General features: G+C 47.0%; 1 protein-coding gene across 1 annotated transcript in view; it reads right to left on the bottom strand.

The window, feature by feature from the left end:
* Window positions 1–19,920, bottom strand: part of LOC8037463 (fibrillin-2) — a 190,786-nt gene that overhangs the window by 73,233 nt on the left and 97,633 nt on the right. Inside the window, 9 exon segments of the mRNA XM_042288940.1 lie at window positions 8,614–8,742; window positions 8,840–8,899; window positions 10,239–10,385; window positions 11,555–11,683; window positions 14,370–14,495; window positions 14,604–14,729; window positions 16,962–17,174; window positions 18,541–18,666; window positions 19,209–19,331. Of these exon segments, the coding sequence (XP_042144874.1) occupies window positions 8,614–8,742; window positions 8,840–8,899; window positions 10,239–10,385; window positions 11,555–11,683; window positions 14,370–14,495; window positions 14,604–14,729; window positions 16,962–17,174; window positions 18,541–18,666; window positions 19,209–19,331 (1,179 nt within the window).

The following is a 19,920-nucleotide window of genomic DNA, read 5'->3' as shown; positions in this document are numbered from 1 at the left end:
CACCTGTGCACTGCGGAGAAGCAATACCCGCAGAGCTCGCGCACTCCGCGGGTATTGCTTCCCCGCAATGCACAGGTGCTCATTGAGAAGTGCACTCAACGGGGCTAACTTAGGAACGATTACCGTAATATCCGAAGAGAAAGCCCACCTAAAAGTGAGAACAAATTGGGTGAAAATGAGGTGCAAGCTAACTTTCGATGTGTGAAAAAAAAAAAAGAAAAAAATGCTACTATTTTTGTGACTTGTTAAGCCTGTTTTTACATTGAAAGGCAATGGAGCATAGGAAAGTCCTCTCCAGTTAGCAATGTTCTTTTATCTCCCACTGTGGCTTAGTAACACAAATTCTGCCTAGGTCACCATTGGCCTTTACCCTGCAGTTACCACACGCAAGATAGTTTTTGGGGTTTTTAAAAAAAATGGCGAACAGGTGTGTGGGGCATCTGTCTCGATAATATGGTATGGAAGAGTATATGGTGGGCAGCGATGCCTTGACAGCCCACATGCGTCATTCGGGCTTGTTTTCTTTTTTTATCAAATTTGGAATAGAAACAATATTGGCATCTACAGTCGAGCCCGGCTATATCACACCCGGGTATTTCGAAATATTGTTTATATCGAACAGTCCAAACATCCCCTTGAAAGTGACATGTAATATTAAAGGAGCATTGTTTTTGTGTATCAAATTCCCATGGCAAAGCACTCGATATAGCAAAGAAACCACGGCCGCCGTGGCTTCTCCCGCGGCCGGATTGTGCCAGCGGCGAACACATAGCTCGTGTTGCGGGCGCCATCATACGTGCACGGGGATACGCAGCAAAAGAGCAGTTGTAAAAAAAAAAAAAAAAAAAAAACGTAAAAAAAAAGAAAGCAAGAAAACGTGAAGGATGTCAAAAGCAAGGGGAAGGACACGCGCGTGTGGGGAGGGGAGGGAGTGCCTGCTGTTGGAACGGTAGTGTGCGCTCTTTTCACGAACACCGCTGTCGCTGCGCAACTCCTTAGCCCCGAAATAAAAAAAAAAAAAAAAAAAAGGCTTCGTCAAGTTCAGTGTGTCAACAAAACGGTTGAGCAATCATATTTTCAGCGGCTTCTTTTTGTTTACCTTTTTCTTTACCAGTTTTTGCTTTGCCTATTTTTGCCTTTTTTTTTTTTGCTGCCTGCATTTAGTGAGGTTTCTTTTTGTTGCTTGCTTAACTTTATTGTATGGATCAAGAGTTTTTTTTGTTTTTTTTTTAAACCGCTCGTTTTTTCATATTTTAAAATTATTTTCGTGTTTTGTTGCCGGCGCTGTGTGGAGGTCATGGCCCGGCGTAGACGATCGCAAGCACCGTCGCATGAACGCGGCGGTGTTTGTGGTCTTCACGTACTAAGCTCTACTGTAATGAGCGGCTCTTAGAGGCTCTATTTGGCAAGGTCCGGTTTGTCGCGGCTTTCGGTATTAGCAGATACGCGCGAAAATTTTCAACTGGAGCTTAAGTTAACATATTTTTGTATACCAAATTATCGATATATAATACTATTTTACGATCCCCTTTGAATTCAATATATCCGGGTTCGACTGTAGAAGCAGATTTATAAATTTTCTCGATTAGGATAGCTGCAACAAATATCTCGTTTACATGTCACAGTTCATATAGCTACATTAAAATGAACTAAGCTTATAAGCAGACAAGGGGAAGATTGGGAACAACCTTCGCGAGTTCAGTCGAATTTTTCTTTAAGCATGGTGCACGGTAGTGAAATACTTTATTATTATTATTTTTATTAAGGAACTTTATTTTCCATTTTTATACATAAATGGAGGAAACAAGAGAAAAAAGTTGTAACAGCTTAATGGAGCCCCTTGCTCCCTTGTAGTGGCATATACAGTCGACTCTCGGTAATTCAAAGTCGCATAATTCAAATTTTCGGTTAGTTCGAAGCATGGGCCTGGTCCCGGCAATCGTATGTACAATGCTATGTGGGAAAACACGCGGTAATTCGAAGGCTAAATGTTGGGAGCTGGTTAATTCGCAGGATTTTTTGTCTGCGCCTAAAGTCCGGAAACCCCGAGAGCGAAAAAAACAAGCGCCAAGCGCGAATACGCAACGCCACGACCCGCGGCCGCGTCACTGGCGTCGCCGCACTAGGGATGGTGCAATCTGATGCAATGTGCGACGGCGCCACGGCGCGCTGCGGCTCGGCGGCGTGGAAGTAAACAGCCTTGCGCGCGCGGCTGTTTGCTTATTTGCTTTGGGCTCTGCCAGCTCTGCTCTCACACTCTGCGCTCTCCCTTCGAGAGGAGAGAGGGAGATATGTGGCGAGAAGGTTTCGGCGGAAACGCGGAACGGCGCGAGCGGGAGTGCGGGAGTTTTGACAATGAAGATCCGAAAGAAAGTGTGTTGGCTCGTTCGTCACTGCAGGTTCGTCACCGTCGACGCCGTCAGCGAGACTGGAGATATCGCCGACGAAGCTGGGCCAGAAGAGGTACCCGCAGGTAGTGAACTGAGGGAAGCCCTTGGAAATGTTCCGGTCGATGTTGACAAGCGCGTCGAGGTCTCTGGTCCGCTTTCGGACGTCGAAATAATCAAAGTGGTTAGGCCTGGTGTGGTGGTGCAAGGAAGTGACGATGGTATTGATGTCGCTGGCCTGTAATAAGGCGGAGCCTCCGGGCGAATAACGGGGGCGCGCGTTAAGCGCGAGACACATGCGCGAAAAAGCCATGCGATCCGACGTGCGAACCGCCGGAACGACGTCCGAGGGCGAGGGTTTTCGTCGCACCGGAGCGTCGGACGGGGGCTCCGTGCGGCGCCCGCGTGCGTCCAACTTGCCAGATATCGCCGCACGCACGGTCCGATTTTCGGAAGGCCGCAGTGGCCGCAGCCAATGAGCACGGATGGCGAAGGTCATGTTGTCAAGTGACTTTCGGACCGATCGGGCGAGGAGGCGCCATGTGGTTCGGGGAAGCGGATGTGGCGGTGCGTTGTGCGTCACGCGCGGCGGGTCGTGGTTGTGAAGGAAACGGACGCCATCGAGTTTTCCCGCGCGCACAAAACGAGCTGCTGATTTCGAGCGCCAAAGCAAGCCTGCCTTCTGGGACCGATCAAGCCCGTCGAAACCCGAATATACTCCGTTTCACCTTAGGATGGACAGCAGTGGACGCTACGAGCCATTCCAATGTCATGTGAGCTTCGGGAGAGACGCAGTTATGTGCGCGGTACGTAGTCACGTGATTTTTACGCAGTGCTCGTTTCGCTGGGATGGCTCTAAGGTCCGCTGCGGTCTTTCGCGATTAAGTGATTTTGAGCAGAAAAATAGCCTCACGGAAACTCTTCACTCACGCACACTTTAATAGAAGGTAATAAAAATATTATGTTTGTTTTAAAGCCAGAAAAACCAAGAAGGGGGAGGGAAGTATTTTAGTTTTCTAGGCTAGGTGGCGGGAGCTACCGCCCGTTATAACTATAGCCATTAGTATCCATCCATCCATTTGGTAGAGGGACACCCGAAACTGGGCGGAGCTAAACGGAGCGACGCAACGACGCGTCGGAAACCATGTGTCGCGAACCGTCCTGTGCGGCGATTCGGAGCAGCCATCTTCCCGACAGTTCGCACGCCGGATCGGACAGTTTTGACGCGCATGTGTCTCGCGCTTTAACCCATCCGCCGCGCTGCGCTTTACGCCGCTTCGCGGCGACAGTCTGCGGCGGCTCATTACAAAAAATGTGAACCCACATGTGTGTGTGTATTGGCCCACACGTAAACGCCGCTTCGCGGCGCCCGACTATTCGCTAAAGTATCATTCGGTGAACCGCCCCCTCAGGAGACTCCGCCTTATTACAGGCCAGCGACATCAACACCGTGACGATGACTCTGACGACGAGGAACTCTCGCCGCCGTCGATTCCCGCGCCGTGTGCCGATGATGCGGAAACTGCATTGGGCGTCGTAGAACGTTTTTTCTCGGGCGAAGAGAATGCCGAAGACGCCTCACTTAACTTGGAGAGCCGAGTGACGGTGGCGCGGATGCGTCAGCGAAAACAATCTAAGATCGACCAGTTCTTCTCCTAAGTGAGTACTGAATAAAATAAACTCAGTTTTAATGTGCTTTTTTTAATTCAAAGTTTGCTTAATTCGAAGCATTTTGCTGTCCCTGTGAGCTTCGAATTACCGAGAGTCTACTGTCGTAGCCGTTGTTCGGGTGTAACAAGAACGGTTTATTACGGGTTAAAGTCAATACGTGCGGTCGGCGACATACAGCCGTGTCTTTGCATGGTTGCGCCGTTCTGCCGTCGTTCGCTGGCCCCCCCCGGGGCAAGAGTACCCCGTGCGTAGGCGCGTCGCGGCGCTGCAGTCGGCGGTCGCTCGAATGCCACTCACGACACCCCCCTTTCTTAGGAGTAGGGAGCTGAGCTACAAGTCCAACCTGTCCGGTGGTCTGCTTGGTCGTCCGCTCCTAGTGACCGCCGTTGGCTGCATGTGACTCCCGGTGCGTCGTGTTAGTCCTGTCGATGTGCTTACAATGTAGGACCTTGGTTGGGCTGCTGGCCGTGTCACTGTACCGCAGGATGCCGGACCACTCAGTATGCGCACCACTGTCTTTGGCGGCAGGCATTCACGACTTCTCACTCTGTGACGCACGTTGTAGGTCTGCTTCACTCGCGCCCTGTACGCTTCATTCCTGCGCCTGAAGTCGCCGTCGTCCCACTTAGGTGCGAGCATCTTGGTTGTGGTTGGCACAGGCGTATTCAGGCGGCGACCCGTTAGCAGTTCGCTGGGTGAAAAACCTTCCGACTCCTGGCGTAGCTCTGTGCGATAGAAGAGCCAGGTTTATGTCCTTTGACTTCTTCAGGAGTTGTTTTGCTGTTTGGACCGCACGCTCTGCCACGCCGTTGCTCTGGGCGTAGTATGGACTTGAGGTTACGTGGTCTGCCCCCCAACGTTCCACCAGGTTCCTGAATTCAGCTGAGGCAAACTGTGGGCCATTGTCTGTCCGCACGGTTCTTGGTGCTCCAAATCGTGCGAAGATTGGTTCCAAGACTCGAGCGATGTCTTTTGTTGTAGTGCCCTTTAGTTGCTCCACCTCCAGGAACCTGGAGTAGTAGTCCACTACCACAATGTAGTCTCTCCCTTCGAGTTTGAAGAGGTCAATGCCGATAGTGTCCCATGGGTTTTCAGGTAACGGAGTCAGCAGCAGTGGCTCAGTTGGTGGCTTTCGATGTTGTAGGCAGACAGAGCATCTTTCAACAAAGTCTTGTACCTGCATTCCGATGCTAGGCCACCACACCGACTGTCTTGCTCTTGCGCGACATCTGCTCGTGCCCATGTGGCCGGCATGAAGTCTTTCCAGCACCTCAAGCCTCAGGTTTGGTGGGATGACGAGTCTGTCACCCTTAAATAGCAGACCGTCGACAATAGAAAGTTCACTCGCCACCTCTGCATAGCGCTTTAGTTCCGGTGCAAGTCCATGTACGGTCGGCCATGACGAGGTACACAAAGTAGCCACTCTGGCGAGTGTAGGGTCTGCTTGGATGCCTGCCTTGATTCTGTCCAACATTTGGTTTGACGCCGGCAGCTGCTCCAGTGTCAACTCCTCGTACTCTTGCACAGCGCTCTCAAGGTCTCTTTCTTCGTCCTTGGCTGGCTCTGGTTGCGGCTTTCGGGACAGTAAATCAGCAGTGTACAACTTGTTTCCAGGAGTGTGTGACACTGTATAGTCGTACTCTAGCAAGCGCATTCGAAAGCGTTGGAGACAAGACTGAGCTCGTCTAGTCGTTTGGTTGTGAGCAGCGGCACAAGAGGCTTGTGATCCGTTTCTACATGAAATGTGGATCCCAGGAGGTACTTGCGAAAGTGTTCACATGCCCATGTGATGGCTAACGCCTCCTTTTCAATTTGGGCGTATCGTTGCTCTGTTTCAGAAAGTGAGCGTGATGCATACGCCACTGGTGACAGCCTGTCGCCTGCCTGCTGCAGAAGAACGGCTCCCAGCCCGTAGGATGAAGCGTCGACTGAGAGTGTATGCGGCTGCTGGGAGTCGTAGTGGACGAGAACTGGTGTTGCGCAGAGTGCCTGTTTGATCCGGTCGAAGCTCTGTTGTTGAACCGGACCCCAAAACCACTCTGCATCTTGGTGCATCAGGTCCCTAAGTGGCCTTGTCATCTCTGCCAGACCGGGAAGGAACTTCGCCAAGTGATTTGTCGAACCCAGGAAGGACCTCACTTCGGACACGTCTGACGGTGGTTCAAGTTGAGCGATGGCTTCCAGCTTGCTTGGATCAGCACTTACTCCTTCTGCAGATACCACGTGTCCTAGGAACTTGACCTTGCTTTGTCGAAAGGTGCATTTGTTGACGTTGAGGGTCACTCCGGATTGTTGCAGTCGGCTCAACACCTTGTGTAGATTCTTGTCGTGTTCCTCCATTGTCCGTCCGGAAACTATGATGTCGTCCTGCAAGCACGCCAGACCATCCAGCCCCTCCAGCACGCCGGAGCATCTCTCGTTGGTAGAACTCAGGTGCTGTCGATATTCCGAAAGGCAGTCTGAGGAACTGGAACCGTCCAACAGGTGTGATGAAAGTTGTGTACTCGCGCGAGTCTTCTGCGAGAGGCACCTGCCAGTACCCGGCTCGAGCATCTAGGCGGCTGAACACTGTTGCACCGGCTAGCCTTGCGAGACACTCATCAACTGTCGGCATCAACATGCGCTCGCGGACTATCTGTTGGTTCAGTTGACCGTAGTCCACGCAAATTCTCAGTTCATCATTCTTTTTCTTGGCAACAACCATCGGGAAGCACCACTCCGTTGCTTTTTCCACCTTCTTGATGACTCCCATTTCTTTCATCCTTTCCAATTCGTTCTCCACTTGTGAGAGCAGTGGAAGAGGAACTCGCCTTGGGTATGTGACGGCATAGGGCTTGGCGTCATCCTTCACTTTGATGTGGTATTCGGTCTTCATTAGTCCGAGTCCAGACGTCAACTTGGGATACTGTGCCAGAAGATCGGAGATATTGCTTGGTTTCGCACATGTCTCCCCAAGCTCGAGTGGTCGCCGTAGTATGCCAAGAGACTCGACTGCTGGTCGGCTTAGCAATGCCTCTTTCAGTCCTTTGATGACAAAGACCTTGTCTTGTGTGCTTGTGTCACGCCGCACCACCTGCAGTGTCCTGCTTCTGTCCTGTTCTTGTGCTGATAGGAAGCTTGGATGGGCAGTTTTCTTGTTTCCTTGCGGCAATTCTTTCTGACCTCGTCGACGGCCGGGGTCGCTTGTTCACCTCCGCGAATCTCTCTCTGTTGCTGCTTGACCACCTCGGAATTGCGCGCCTTCGTGATGGCGGTCTCCAATGTCAGTTCCGAGTCCAGCTGAAGTCTTTCACTCAGCTTAACGTCGATCAGTCCAACGACGAGACGATCTCTGATCAATTCTTCTTTCAGGTTCCCGTATTCGCAGGTTTCGGCCGCCTTGTAAAGATCCGTAACGAAAGCGTCAACAGTTTCGTGTGGCTCTTGCTTACGGCTGTTGAATTTCGCCCGCTCGTATATCACGTTCGTCCTTGGCACGAAGTGCTTTCCAAACGCTTCCGTCACCGCTCCGTAGTCTTGCTTCTCGGCGTCTGTTAGTTTCAGCGAGGCCAAGATGTCCTCGGCCTCCCGGCCCATGGCGTACACCAGTGTGTTCACTTGAGTCTCGTTGTCTTGTTTTTTCAAGCCCGAGATCACTCGATATCGTTCCCACCTTGTGAACCATCGTTTCCAATCTTCCGGTCGCCGGAGGTCAAGTTTTTCCGGTAACTCGACCACGAACGGGTTGAGAGGCGTTGTTTGCTGGGACGTTGTCATCCTCGTGCCAGTTGGCGTGGTCCTTTGTCCGAGGATGTGCTTTGGCAGCGAGGCCTAACGTTTTTTTCCCGCGCAACTGCTTGGACGCTTCGTGCGGCTTGTACGGCCTACCTGGAGCGGTTGCTCGCTGACTTCGTGTTGTGGACGGATCCCGCCGCTGCCACCATGTCGTAGCCGTTGTTCGGGTGTAACAAGAACGGTTTATTACGGGTTAAAGTCAATACGTGCGGTCGGCGACATACAGCCGTGTCTTTGCATGGTTGCGCCGTTCTGCCGTCGTTCGCTGGCCCCCCCCCGGGGCGAGAGTACCCCGTGCGTAGGCGCGTCGCGGCGCTGCAGTCGGCGGTCGCTCGAATGCCACTCACGACATCTACTTACAGAAGTCAAAACAAAGCAAAACTATTCATTATTCAATTAGAAAATATCCGGCCAAAACCACTATTTTCTTTGAGCTCAACATCCACTATTCGCTCATGACCAATAATAGAGTCTGACGTGTCTTTGTGGTGAGCATGTGACTCAGTACCGCTGCCAGATCGGTGTGCAATCATTCGCACACTGCTCCTTCTGCTGCCTTTGTCAATGTTTTCTGTCCTAGCTTTGCTATTACATAAAACATGTTACAGCAACTTCAAGACTGTTTCACAACAGATGAAATTTGAAGAAAAATTCAAAGGGTCGGGTGTAAATGTTCCTAGACAAGGTGACGTAAGCTACCACCCAATACGAAAGGTACAGCTAATACCATCCGTCCATTCATGTGCACATTACTTTAAAAAGTAAGGAGCGGTTTGCCCACCAATGCACTTGGTTCCTCCCGGGTCCAGCGTAAGTCCCGGTGGACAGTTGCATTTGTACGAGCCCTCGCTGTTGACGCAGAGGCCGCCTCCCTGGCAGATGTTGGGGAACAGCTCGCATTCGTTGACGTCTGGAGAGACGGGGTTACTGCACGCTGGACTTGGCACGAGAGCCCACCAGACTGGTACAAAAGGCGAAGAGCGCAACTCTGCGAGCGTTCGACTTACCAGTGCACGTGCTCCCATCGAGCATCACGTGACCTTTCGGGCACTTTCGTCCTTTTGGATCTGGGAGTAACGGGGGTGACGATTAGGCAAGACAACGAAGTGTTCTCCCCTAAGGCGACAGTGCACGCAACGCGCTTCTGCAACGCGCTTGTCGGACTAATCAGCCCCCTCCCTTTCATCGCCTGGCTCTGCCCTCTTTGCGTGGGTATGGGCGGGACTATGGATCGCATTGCAGAAGACAGACGCAAAACTGGTCCATTGAGCACATGGCTTCCACCACACTGTTTTGCTTAGGGGTGAGAGGAGTGTGGAAATTGCATGCTGGCTAATCCAGAAGATAGGAGCCAGAGGAGAAAACGAAGATGATAACCGAGGCGGCCTGCCTTGGTCGGCTATGAGTTGGGGAAGAGGATGGGGAGAAGAAAGAAAAAAACATTCAGGATGGGGAGGAACGAGGAACTTAGGACCCCTAGAAATTTTGGAGTCACTTACCAAATCGGTGCCTAGCAGCGAAAGAGAAAGGAGGGGGTGGTTACTCTTTCACAAGATTTTTCCCATGTTATATATTATCATGAAGTCATCAATCGCCCAAAAAGCAACATCAGATCATGAAACGTCGATAAACAATGTCAACCCTCCCCCTTTTATTCATCTAAAAGCATATTCCTGGCAATGCCCATGGGAAATGATTAGACTGATTATGTGATTTACCTAAATTACATAAATATTAATGCGATTCAAGATGTACATGATCCAGCTAAAGCAATAAAGAATAACTGAACAAAAAGAAAGCCCATTTAATTTTGATATAATTACTTCGAATGCCTTCAAACAAGCACAGGTAGGTAGGTACTATCCAGCTGACATGTACTGCTGCAGCACCATTATGCTACAAAGGGGAGCAAGCAAAATGAGGTCTTTACAGCATTCATGTAGCATTCTCCCTTTCACCTCCAACTGGTATGATACCACTAATTTAGTAACAAATCACTCGAGTTAACTTTCCCTCACACTTCCACTTTTCTTTTTCCGGGTGCAAAAAGCTTGTTTTTTCATTTTTGCTGTGTAAAAAAGCATGTTTTTTTTTTTTTTGACTGACACCCTGAAGACGTCAGTGCTTGGGCTTGAGAGTTTCCCACGCAGAGCTTATGTGAATACAAAAGAGAAGTTTTAGGATAAGGTTAAAAGCGCACAAGCTCAGTGATGACATTCTGGTGCCCTTGGCAACACCACAGAAAGAACAACCATTCATGCCGACGTTCCAAGCCAAAACGTGGCTTTTTCTCAAACAACACACAGAACGAAACGTGCGACAGTGAACTGATATAGTGGGTAACAATCTGCTGCTGATGATTAAGTGCACACTGCCAACGCAGAACCAAGAACACAGCAAGCGTACCTTGTTCCAACACAGAGCAGAGCTGGCAGGGGCTACCCCAGGCCTTGCCCACGGAGGAACAGCACTCCGACCGAAGCATGCTCCTCTTGACATCATTCTCGCATTGGCCGTCTCTCACGCTCAGCCAGCACGAACCCTTACGGTTATCTGCATGTTTGAAATACAGAGAAGAGATAACACGGTGGGCTGTTAAAGCTGGCAGGAGGAGCCTGAAAAAGAGCTTCATGGAAGCCAATGAGGCAGCCAATATTTCGCTGAGACAGGGGTAACCCATCCTTATCTCTTTCTTGATTGATGACTGAGGAATTCCTGTCGGTCTCGATGCTGGTGATACAGCAGAGCAGGAGCCTACAGAGCTTGTAAACAATGACACACATACTAAGGAGGGTTTGGGTTATGCTTATAGACGCTTTGCAGCAGCTGTGCATGGGCGTCGCCATAACTGACCTTCAGTTTTTGTTTCCTCTTATTCCATTTTCTTCACTTCATCATTACCATAGCAGGCCAGGTTATGGCCATCTTAAATTCTATTGCGTTCTTCTACCCAGCATTCGCCTTTCTGGAGGCTCGTCAACACCCGTTTCAGTGACTCTGTATCTCTGTGAGACAAAGAAGGTCAGCAATGGCAGCTGTAATCTGGCGCGTGTGTAAAAAGCGTCTATACGTCAACATAAAGTTAATATAATAATCAGAAGGGAAAGGTCCCATGCATTTGGGTTGCTTCGGAACGGCGGCATATTGAAGCTGACATGGGTGGTTCCAGTTGGTAGTCCCGATGGACCATATTGCTGGCGATGCCTTAATATGCAAAAGAAAAAAGCAACAAAACATTGCCTGTAAGGTCTGTACCTAGTTCTTTTCTAGCTTACCTTGCAGAAAAACACTAAACTCACGCATTGAGTAAAAATAAATGAAGTTAACAAGCTCTCGAACAACTTCAACTCGTCGAGGCAAAACAAACAAGCCTAACGTTCCGTCTGCTTTCTTTTTCTGCTTTTCTGTCTCCTTCTTTCTCGTTCTTTTTCCTGGGACCTCCAACGTCAGCGCTCGGGATGTGCCGCGCTCTGCTCCCGTCTTTACCTCTACCTCCGTACATCAGTGGGTGACTCATATCTGCTCCTCTAGTGCTCAAACTGGGAACTTCGGGAATTTTCGCGGAACTTGAGGACTTGGGGAACTTATACGGGTACTTTGGGGAACGCCTAGGCTCTTAGGAACCCAGATTTTGGAACCGACAGTGTGAGACTTAAATAAGAGGCAAAAGTTTGTTATGGTGTTGCCTTGAAATTTTATATGGATGTTTAAAATTGTCTTACCAATGCAGACGTGCCTAGACGCGTCGAGAGTCATTCCAGAGGGACAGTCGCAGCGGTAGCTTCCTGGCGTATTTATGCAGACACCCCCAACGCAGTGACCTCTTCCGTTGCCGTTGCACTCGTCAATGTCTGCGCGGAAAATCGTCCAGTTAGATCAGAGGGCTAAGAAAATTGACAATACTGCAGCGAGAGCATTTTAAATCAGCGAGGAAAACGCAAAGGTTTCTGTAGCAGGAGTGTCGGTATCAAACCTGATGATAATATTTGTAAGAAGCATATCAGAAAATTTTCAAAAGTCAGATTCTGTCTGAAAATAAAGTCTTGCAGAGATTTTGTTTTAGTTTCTTTGTCTAACATCTTGCATATCTGTAGCCGAGGAAAAACTGGGTTAGAACAGTGCAACTTCTGACTTGGGCTAGTAATAGTAGTAATTTTGGATGTGCACTGCTGTATCTTCAGTTCGTATGAAACCTAGCAAGTATGCGAATTGAATTCATGAGTGTGCAGCGCATGCTTTCTTTTACTGAGTACCGTCAAGCTGTGGTGTGTTAACAGACGGAAGCTTACAAAGCTGTGGTGTGTTAATAGACTGAAGCTTATAATTTAATTCGACGGCGAGGTGAAAACAGCGACATTGATTTCAATGAGACTGATCAACAAGGAAAGCCTCAGGTCTGGCTAAGCAATCAGCAACCTGCTTGTGGTATATTTGAAAGTGAATTGGACACATCTCAAAGCAGTTAAGGGCAACTTATACAGTAGCGTTTGACCATGTCGTGAGTACTTGCGTCAAGTTATGAGTGCAAGTTATCGAGTCATCTATGCTTTGTATGCTGCATGAAACCGAGGAATAGCTTTGCATGGGACCATACGAAGCATGGTTCCATATACTTCTGTCGAAACACATTTCGTGGAAACACTTTTTGTAAACAACTCTTCAGCGACACACGTTTCATGGACACACATTTTGTGACACTATGAAGTTTCGTGGAAACTTGTTTCGTGGACACATGCCCTGCGATTCTTTGTTGACAACTTTTTTTTCTTTTCACTACAGTCGAACCCGGATATATCGAATTCAAAGGCGATCTTAAGATAGTTTGATATATCGGTAATGTGATATACAAAAATATATTAACTTAAGCTCCAGTTGATATTTCCACGCATCTCTGCTAATACCAAAGGCCACGACAAACGGGACCCTACCAGATAGAGCCGCTAAATACAGTAGAGCTTAATTGGTGAAGATCACAAACACCGCCGTGTTTAAGCAATGATGTTTGCTATCGTACAGCACGGGGGACAAAACACAAACAAGAAAAAAATGAAAGAACGGAAAAAGCGAGCCGCATAAAAACGAACATAAAACGCTGGATCCATAGAATAAGGTTAAGCAAGCAACAAAAAAGAAACCTCACTAAATTCAGGCAGCAAAAAAGAAAGGGAAAAAAAAAAGAAAAACCGCACAAAGTAAAAACATCGAAAGAAAAAGGTAAACAGATAAGGCGTTCAAAGTGAGATTGCTCAACCGTTTTTGTCGACACACTCGACTTGACGAAGACTTTCTTTTTATGCTTACTGTAAACAACAAAATTTTCGCGAGGACCTAATTTTTTCGAATTTCGCGAATCACCTACAATTCGCGAAAAATACGTCCTGCGAACAATTTGGGCAATTTGTGAATGCTACGGAAGCTACGCTCGATTCGCGAAAATTAGAACCCGCGAATAATTTCAAATTTTCAGCTTTGGGCCGATTCGCGAAAATTTGAGCCCGCGAAAATTAAGTCGTTTACAGTATTTTATTTTGGGGTTAAGGAGCACTCCCTGCCCTCCCTACGCGTGCGCATCCCTTTCCTTTGCTTTTGCCATCCTCCAGTTTTTTTCATTTTTTTTTACAACTGCCTTTTTGTTGAGTATCCCCGTGCACGTATGCTAGCTTGGCGGTCTGCCAGCGCGGCAACATGAGCTATGTGCTCCCGGGGCGCAATCTGACCGCGGGAGAAGCGGAGGGTTGCCATGCTTCCCGTGCTTAGTTCGCTATATCGAGTGTCCCTGCCATGGGAGTCCACGGGAGTTCGATACAAAAAGACAACGCTCCTATACTATTACATGTGATTTTCAAGGGGATATTTGGGCTGTTCAATATAAGCAATAATTCGAAATATCCGGGTGTGATATAACCGGGCTCGACTGTATGTGGATTGCAGAGGATTGCTGGCTTTATTTCATTTGCAGGAAGCATACCTAAACTGAAGTGGACTCGCTCAGGTGGCTCCGATATGGCAAAAGTAAATTCACAAGCCCTAATCCTAGGCTTCCAAACAGACTGCGCTACGTGCAGTAGACCCTCGCTTCGCTTTGTTCTGCTCGGTGACGGTGAAGGTTTAATACAACCTCCGACCCAAGCTTGCACCAGGCCTCATTAGGACCACCGAGGATTCAGCAAGCTAGGCTAACATCCGGATGCTGGTGGCGGAGGCAACATGTGTGGAAGGACACTTTTGATGAAACGTCGCAAGGTGTATTGATAAGACAAACGCAGGAACCTTTCGATGACGCGAACTGGCGATCAAACGTTGCAGTGTCAACAAAATGATCTGTTGATGAAGCGTCGTTCATAGAGCTGATTGCTGCCGGCAAAGCACAGGTGCCTGGTGACTCGCAGTCTTAACTCGTCGTACCCTAAACACTAATGTGTGAATGGGCCTTTACTCTGACAGTCGGGATTGTGATAAGCGTCATCTATTCTCTAAACTGTTAGAGAAGAAAGCGCCACTTTGCTCTGCGTCCTATGCGCCGATAATTTGCCTTGCCTTCGCAGGTACTGGTATGCGCGTTGTGTCGGTAGCCCGCAGGACAGGTGCACTGGTGGCTCCCTGGGGTGTTCCGGCAGAGTCCATTCTCGCAAAGCAGCAGGTTGACCTTGCATTCGTTTATATCTGGAAGAGCAGTAGGAGTTATGGTGTTGATCAGCTATAGGTAGCTCAGGAGAGTTATCACCCCAAAATAAATTTATTTATTTTATTCATTTCTCACGGCAAACTTACCTGAACATACCTTGCCTGTGTTGTCCACCTGATAGCCTGGATTGCAGATGCAGCGGTAGCTTCCCTTGAGGTTCTCGCAGGCACCATTGGGGCACATTTGGGGGAAGACCCAGCACTCGTTGATGTCTGCAGGTTAGGGTCGTGCGACACGGAAATCACTACTTCTGCACACTAGCTGCACATGCCAAAGCACTACTAGTGTAAGCATAAGCTAAGGCATCAACATACAGGGGGGCCATTTAAAATAGAAAAACATTTCAACATATAATAAAAACAGTTCGTAGAATTTTGTTCCAATAAATCCGGAGTTTACTAGGAACCCAACAGGGATCCCTCAGGGCTTTTCAAGCACGTCAATTTTGCCCATTATTCATGCTCTATAAAGTGAAATCTTTTTTTTTTGTTTAAGCGGAACTGAGCCATGCATCGAACCATGACTATCATCCAAGCACTATCATCTTTCTTCACAATCTGCGTGCTAGTGTGGACAATGTATGTAAACCTCTAAACTGTTTCACTGAAATGCTACCGAGAGGGATGCTACCGAGAAGGTTCCTTGGATGCCTTTCAAGGTGGCTAGGGGATCTTCAAAATAAACAAGTTGTAAGTACCCTTGTGATAGATCATTGCACTGAAGTGTTCAGAGTTTTGAAACCACTACCTGGTACACGACACCATAGACTGTGAGTTCATTAGTGTTTCGGAATGTTAATACCACCTACCTTGTGTATATATTGGCAATGTTTGGTGGTACCTTGCCAAAATCATGAATAGCATTACTCCTAGTTAGTTTATTTGTTTGTTCGTTTGTTTTTATTTTCACGTTAATTGCTCCGGGTAAGTCACCTTTTCAGTTTTGACTGTTTAAGCAATTAAGTGTTCTTTGGCGTCATGTTCATTTTGCATTTGCCCCTCCCCCACTATAATGCCCTCACGGGCACTGTGGGGTTATTTCAATAAATATATAAATAAATATAAGAAAAATGCATTTTACTGACGGCAACTGTAGAAATGTCTGTTGCCCGAATGTTTTGTGATGTGCATCAAAAAGCAGTGTTAATGTTTTTTTCTCCATAACATTCTGATCGCTTGGTCAAATAGTGGAGGCTCAAACCCCGCTAGATTAAAGAAAGATTTTTTTAAGGAAATTAGAGCTGAAGGGGTTGCAGTAGTTAGGTAGTATAAATTTACTTTTGTTGTGTATAAATCCAAAGATAAATATATCAAGCATACTTTGTCTCACATACACTGAAGGCCAGCTTTAGAGGCCTACATTGTTCATCAACCCATACCAATTCCCGATAAATCAAAGGTACATTGATTCAAAAGAAAATTTTCTTCATTGTACAAAATTTCGAGGAAATTCGGTTGTTGATCAAATCAGAAGGGAACATTTCTTAACTTTGTTCAGCGACACCTTTGAACAGATTTCATTCTACATGAACCTGCTGCACAAGCAGGACTTGGTTAGGTTTAAGCCGAGCTTCGTTTGTTTACCTTATCCTCATAATTTCACGAATGACTATAACATATCAAATTTTAGATCTGTCGGCCTGCCCTTGCCTTTCTAGTTCTCAATATCACAGGGAATTTAGTCAGTTAGGTCGCTTTTGCGATCCAATTCCTATTTTTTAATTTTATCATGGCTTCAAAACCTTCGTGCTGCACTGTCATTCTTTCGTAAAAATAACAAAAGTACCATAAGAAAAAGCTTAATGAGACATTAAGTCTGGTCTCAGGGCGCCGCCATCTTGCTCAATGGGCTGCGCTCTTGGGCCAGCCATGACCCAATTACGACACCTTAGCAAGGCTTCGTAATCGGATTATGATGCGTCCAAGCGCACTTCAGTCGAGCAAGATGGCTGCGCCCTGAGACCGGACTTGCAAACGTGTGTAGTCCACTGATTATACACACGTTTAAAAGTCGAAATTTTATGAAGCACTGACTATCTAGAGGTGTGGACTATACAAGAAGGTTTTTTCAATACTGTTCCATTATGACGAGACGTGACGGACTTCGTGAAAGACAGACTATGTGAATAATGATTCCTGCACAATACAAGTTTCTTCATGTGCTTATAAAGCAGGCATTTTTCAAGGTGTGCTGCGTAGGAGAATTGATTTACGTGTTTAATATGCACAAGATGCGAATTACACGGTGTAAACCAAACGCAAAGGAAAAACGTTTTTTTTTTTTTTTTTCTTAGTTCTGAGGAAAAACTTTTTGTTTCAGCCGAAATTTGTTTCTGCTGACTATGCAACGGGTACGGACTGTCTAAAGAAAATCTCATTTGTTTTTTTCACCCGAAATTCGCTGCTGTGGATTATACACCGGAAAATATAGTAGTTTCTGCTCACCCTCTCCACTGGGGCCAGTTCCAGTTCCGTTGGGGCACAGCCTGGAGTATTCCGGGGACCCGGGAGACGGGCACGGTTTGCACTGGGCACCCCAGGCGACCTGACCTCCGTTATGAGCGGCGCAGCAACAGGCCGATTTTTTCACGAGCATGGTCGAGGGCTGGCCGCACACTCCGTTCTGATGCATCGTGTAGCAGTAGTCGCGCCTGGTGTCTGAAAGGGCAAGCGTTTAGTTGATTTTGCCTTAGGTCTGGCAACAAGGAAACAAAGAGAATGCTTTTTGGCTCCTGGGCCAGGTGGCGCAAGCTACCGCCCATTGTAAAGGGTACACTCATTAGCATCCATCCATCCATCCATATTGTGTTTACGCTCCTTGCTTTGCGATTGGTTCTCTGGCGTTCTTATCAGGAGCGACGATGAAATGCTCGGAACTCGCCATACCCTGCGCTTCCTCGGCTGGCGGTGATTACTGACAGCCGAAGCTGGTGAAAGGGGCACAATATATGTGTATGGGCGCACGAATTTCCCTCATCACCTGCACACTGAACGGCATCACACACTTTTAAGTGCAATAAAGTACTATCACTATCAGCACTGGATGAGTGTGTGGGCTCAACAGGATGGAAGGAAATTCATAATTTTTGGACAACGCTCGCAACACTACAGCCAGTGAAGTGAAGTCCAGTGTTTAATTGTTTGAATGGAACACAAAGGCAGAATTATTTTGAGGCATCATCAGGTTCGATTGCAAATTGATGATTGCTACTCATCCTACAGGCAGATTAAATATAGTCATCCGGTCGACCACACCATTAGCATGAATGTCATAGAGAAGCGTGCAGACGGCTTATTTGTTTTTTGTAACTACTTGCGCAGAAAGCGACAAATACGGGCCATATTTTTTCACACTGCCTGATGTCGTAAGTTTAGGTCGCAGTTGCACTGATTGTTGTTTGTTTTCGCATAATGTATTTTTGAGGAAACGAAAGTGTTATAGTTTTGCAAGAAGTTGTGCTCCGTACTGACCGGACAAAATGTAATAAATTATTATTTCTAGAAAAAGCTTCTTCACCTAAAAAAAACAAACATATCTGCTAGTTCATTAAAAAAATGAGTGGAAATCTTGAGAAATTATTTATTCACAATCTGCATTGGGGCAAGTGTCAGATTTTAGCTGAACACTAATTTACAAGGCTACCATGGAAGTTTTTACGTCTTTCTGCAAGTGAGTCATTGGTGACACACAGTGATGCATACATTATTATATTTTCTTTTCGATTTCATGGTCTTCCTTCTTTCTGCCTACATTATCCAAAATATGTGTTTGTCAGTGTGGCACTGAGCCTTGTTTTTAGTTTATATTATGTTGGAAGCATAACTGTACGAAGATTGCTTTGCGATATTGCAAAACAAACTGGTGATACAATGCAGGGGCACATGCCAGGTGTATGCTGCAGATGAATCGTACATCATCTCACATTTATCGCAACTGAGTGAAGTAGCTCTGCTTTTTCTGAAGCAACTATATCGGAAAGAAAAATATAGAAGTTAATGCCATGGTTCAAAAAATAGAGCTTACCAATACAGGATCTTCCACCAGGACCAATGCTGAAACCATCATCACAAAGGCACCGGAAGCTACCAACAGTATTTTCACAGCGTCCACTCCCACACGTGTTTTCCAGTTCGTAGCATTCATCCATGTCTGCAATGCACAAGTAGACTCTTATTAACGCTTTAACTTGTTAAGGGGAGTCCTGACAAAACTTCTGTATAGATTCCCGATTATGAGTATCGGCAGAAACAGAAAAATTCAGTCCCAAAATAAAATTCAAGGTGACTAAAATTACTAGTTTAAGTGAGCGTGTCGCCATTATGAATACTTGAAGGAGAGGGAATAAAAACAAGGAGGACGTTCACGGACAACCAGACTCTTGGCTGCATGAAAGGGTGTGGTCTTCTGTGAACTTCCTTCTTGTTTTTATTCCTTGTACTTTAAGTATTTAAAATTACTAATATACCTTAGTGGTGTAAATCCTCATGGAAAAGCTCAACATTTGACCAACCTGAAGGCTTGTACTAAAGTGTAAACAAAAAATTATTACTAACATTTATAGTCGGTCCGCATGCAAATGTCGGTTATCTGCGGTTAGCATACTGTTCTGCAAAGCCTCAGGACTCCAAAATCGGAGCAAACACTGTTATGGTAACTTCACCGTCAGATTGTCTCATTTGAGCTGATCGTACCGATGCAATGATGCCCGTCGAAAGACTGTTTAAATCCCGGATTGCACCTGCACTTGACACTGCCATCCATGTTGATGCACACTCCATTCTGGCACATGTTCGTGTCTGCACACTCGTTCACATCTGCAAGCACAAGCAGGGAAAGCTCGCATATAGTACTGAACTGTGCTTGAACTCGGTGGAGGACAAAAAGCTAGAAGAGAACAAAAAGTAGCAGACCTCTATAGTCATTCACGGGGTAAGAACGACGAGCTGGCCTTTCAGTTGTGCTTTCTACAGCACGAGCTCCCTACCTTCGATGGCACTTCTGCATCTCATCAGCCTCAAGCGTGCACGTGCGGTCGAAGCACGATGGAGAGCAATGAGCGTGTGTCGATTGCCAGGCATTTGAAGGAGATGTCCTACCATATTTGTCACCATACTTTACTCAATAAAAATGAATCTTTCGGTAGACATCTGCCTGGTTATGAATTATTAAAATAAAACAGAAAAACTCTATCTAAAATTTGAAAACCCAACGTTTCAAGGTCAACTCAGCCCCTTGATCACGGGTGACTGTTCACGTCCTTGTTATTGTCTTCCAAAGTGCCTGCCCGGTATCATCTTTTTCTTGTTGCCTGGTGTCTTTTTGAGTCCTGACATATTCAAAACACCCAAGAGAATGTCACCCGGCCTGCTGGAACGCTAGCAGGCAACTACATCTTTGGATTTC

Source organism: Ixodes scapularis, unplaced genomic scaffold (assembly GCF_016920785.2).
Source record: "Ixodes scapularis isolate PalLabHiFi unplaced genomic scaffold, ASM1692078v2 PGA_scaffold11__112_contigs__length_91849675, whole genome shotgun sequence".
In the NCBI taxonomy this organism is placed as follows: Eukaryota; Metazoa; Arthropoda; class Arachnida; order Ixodida; family Ixodidae; genus Ixodes; species Ixodes scapularis.
The sequence above is the reverse complement of the archived record's forward strand: the minus strand, read 5'-3'. Positions and strand labels throughout refer to the sequence as shown.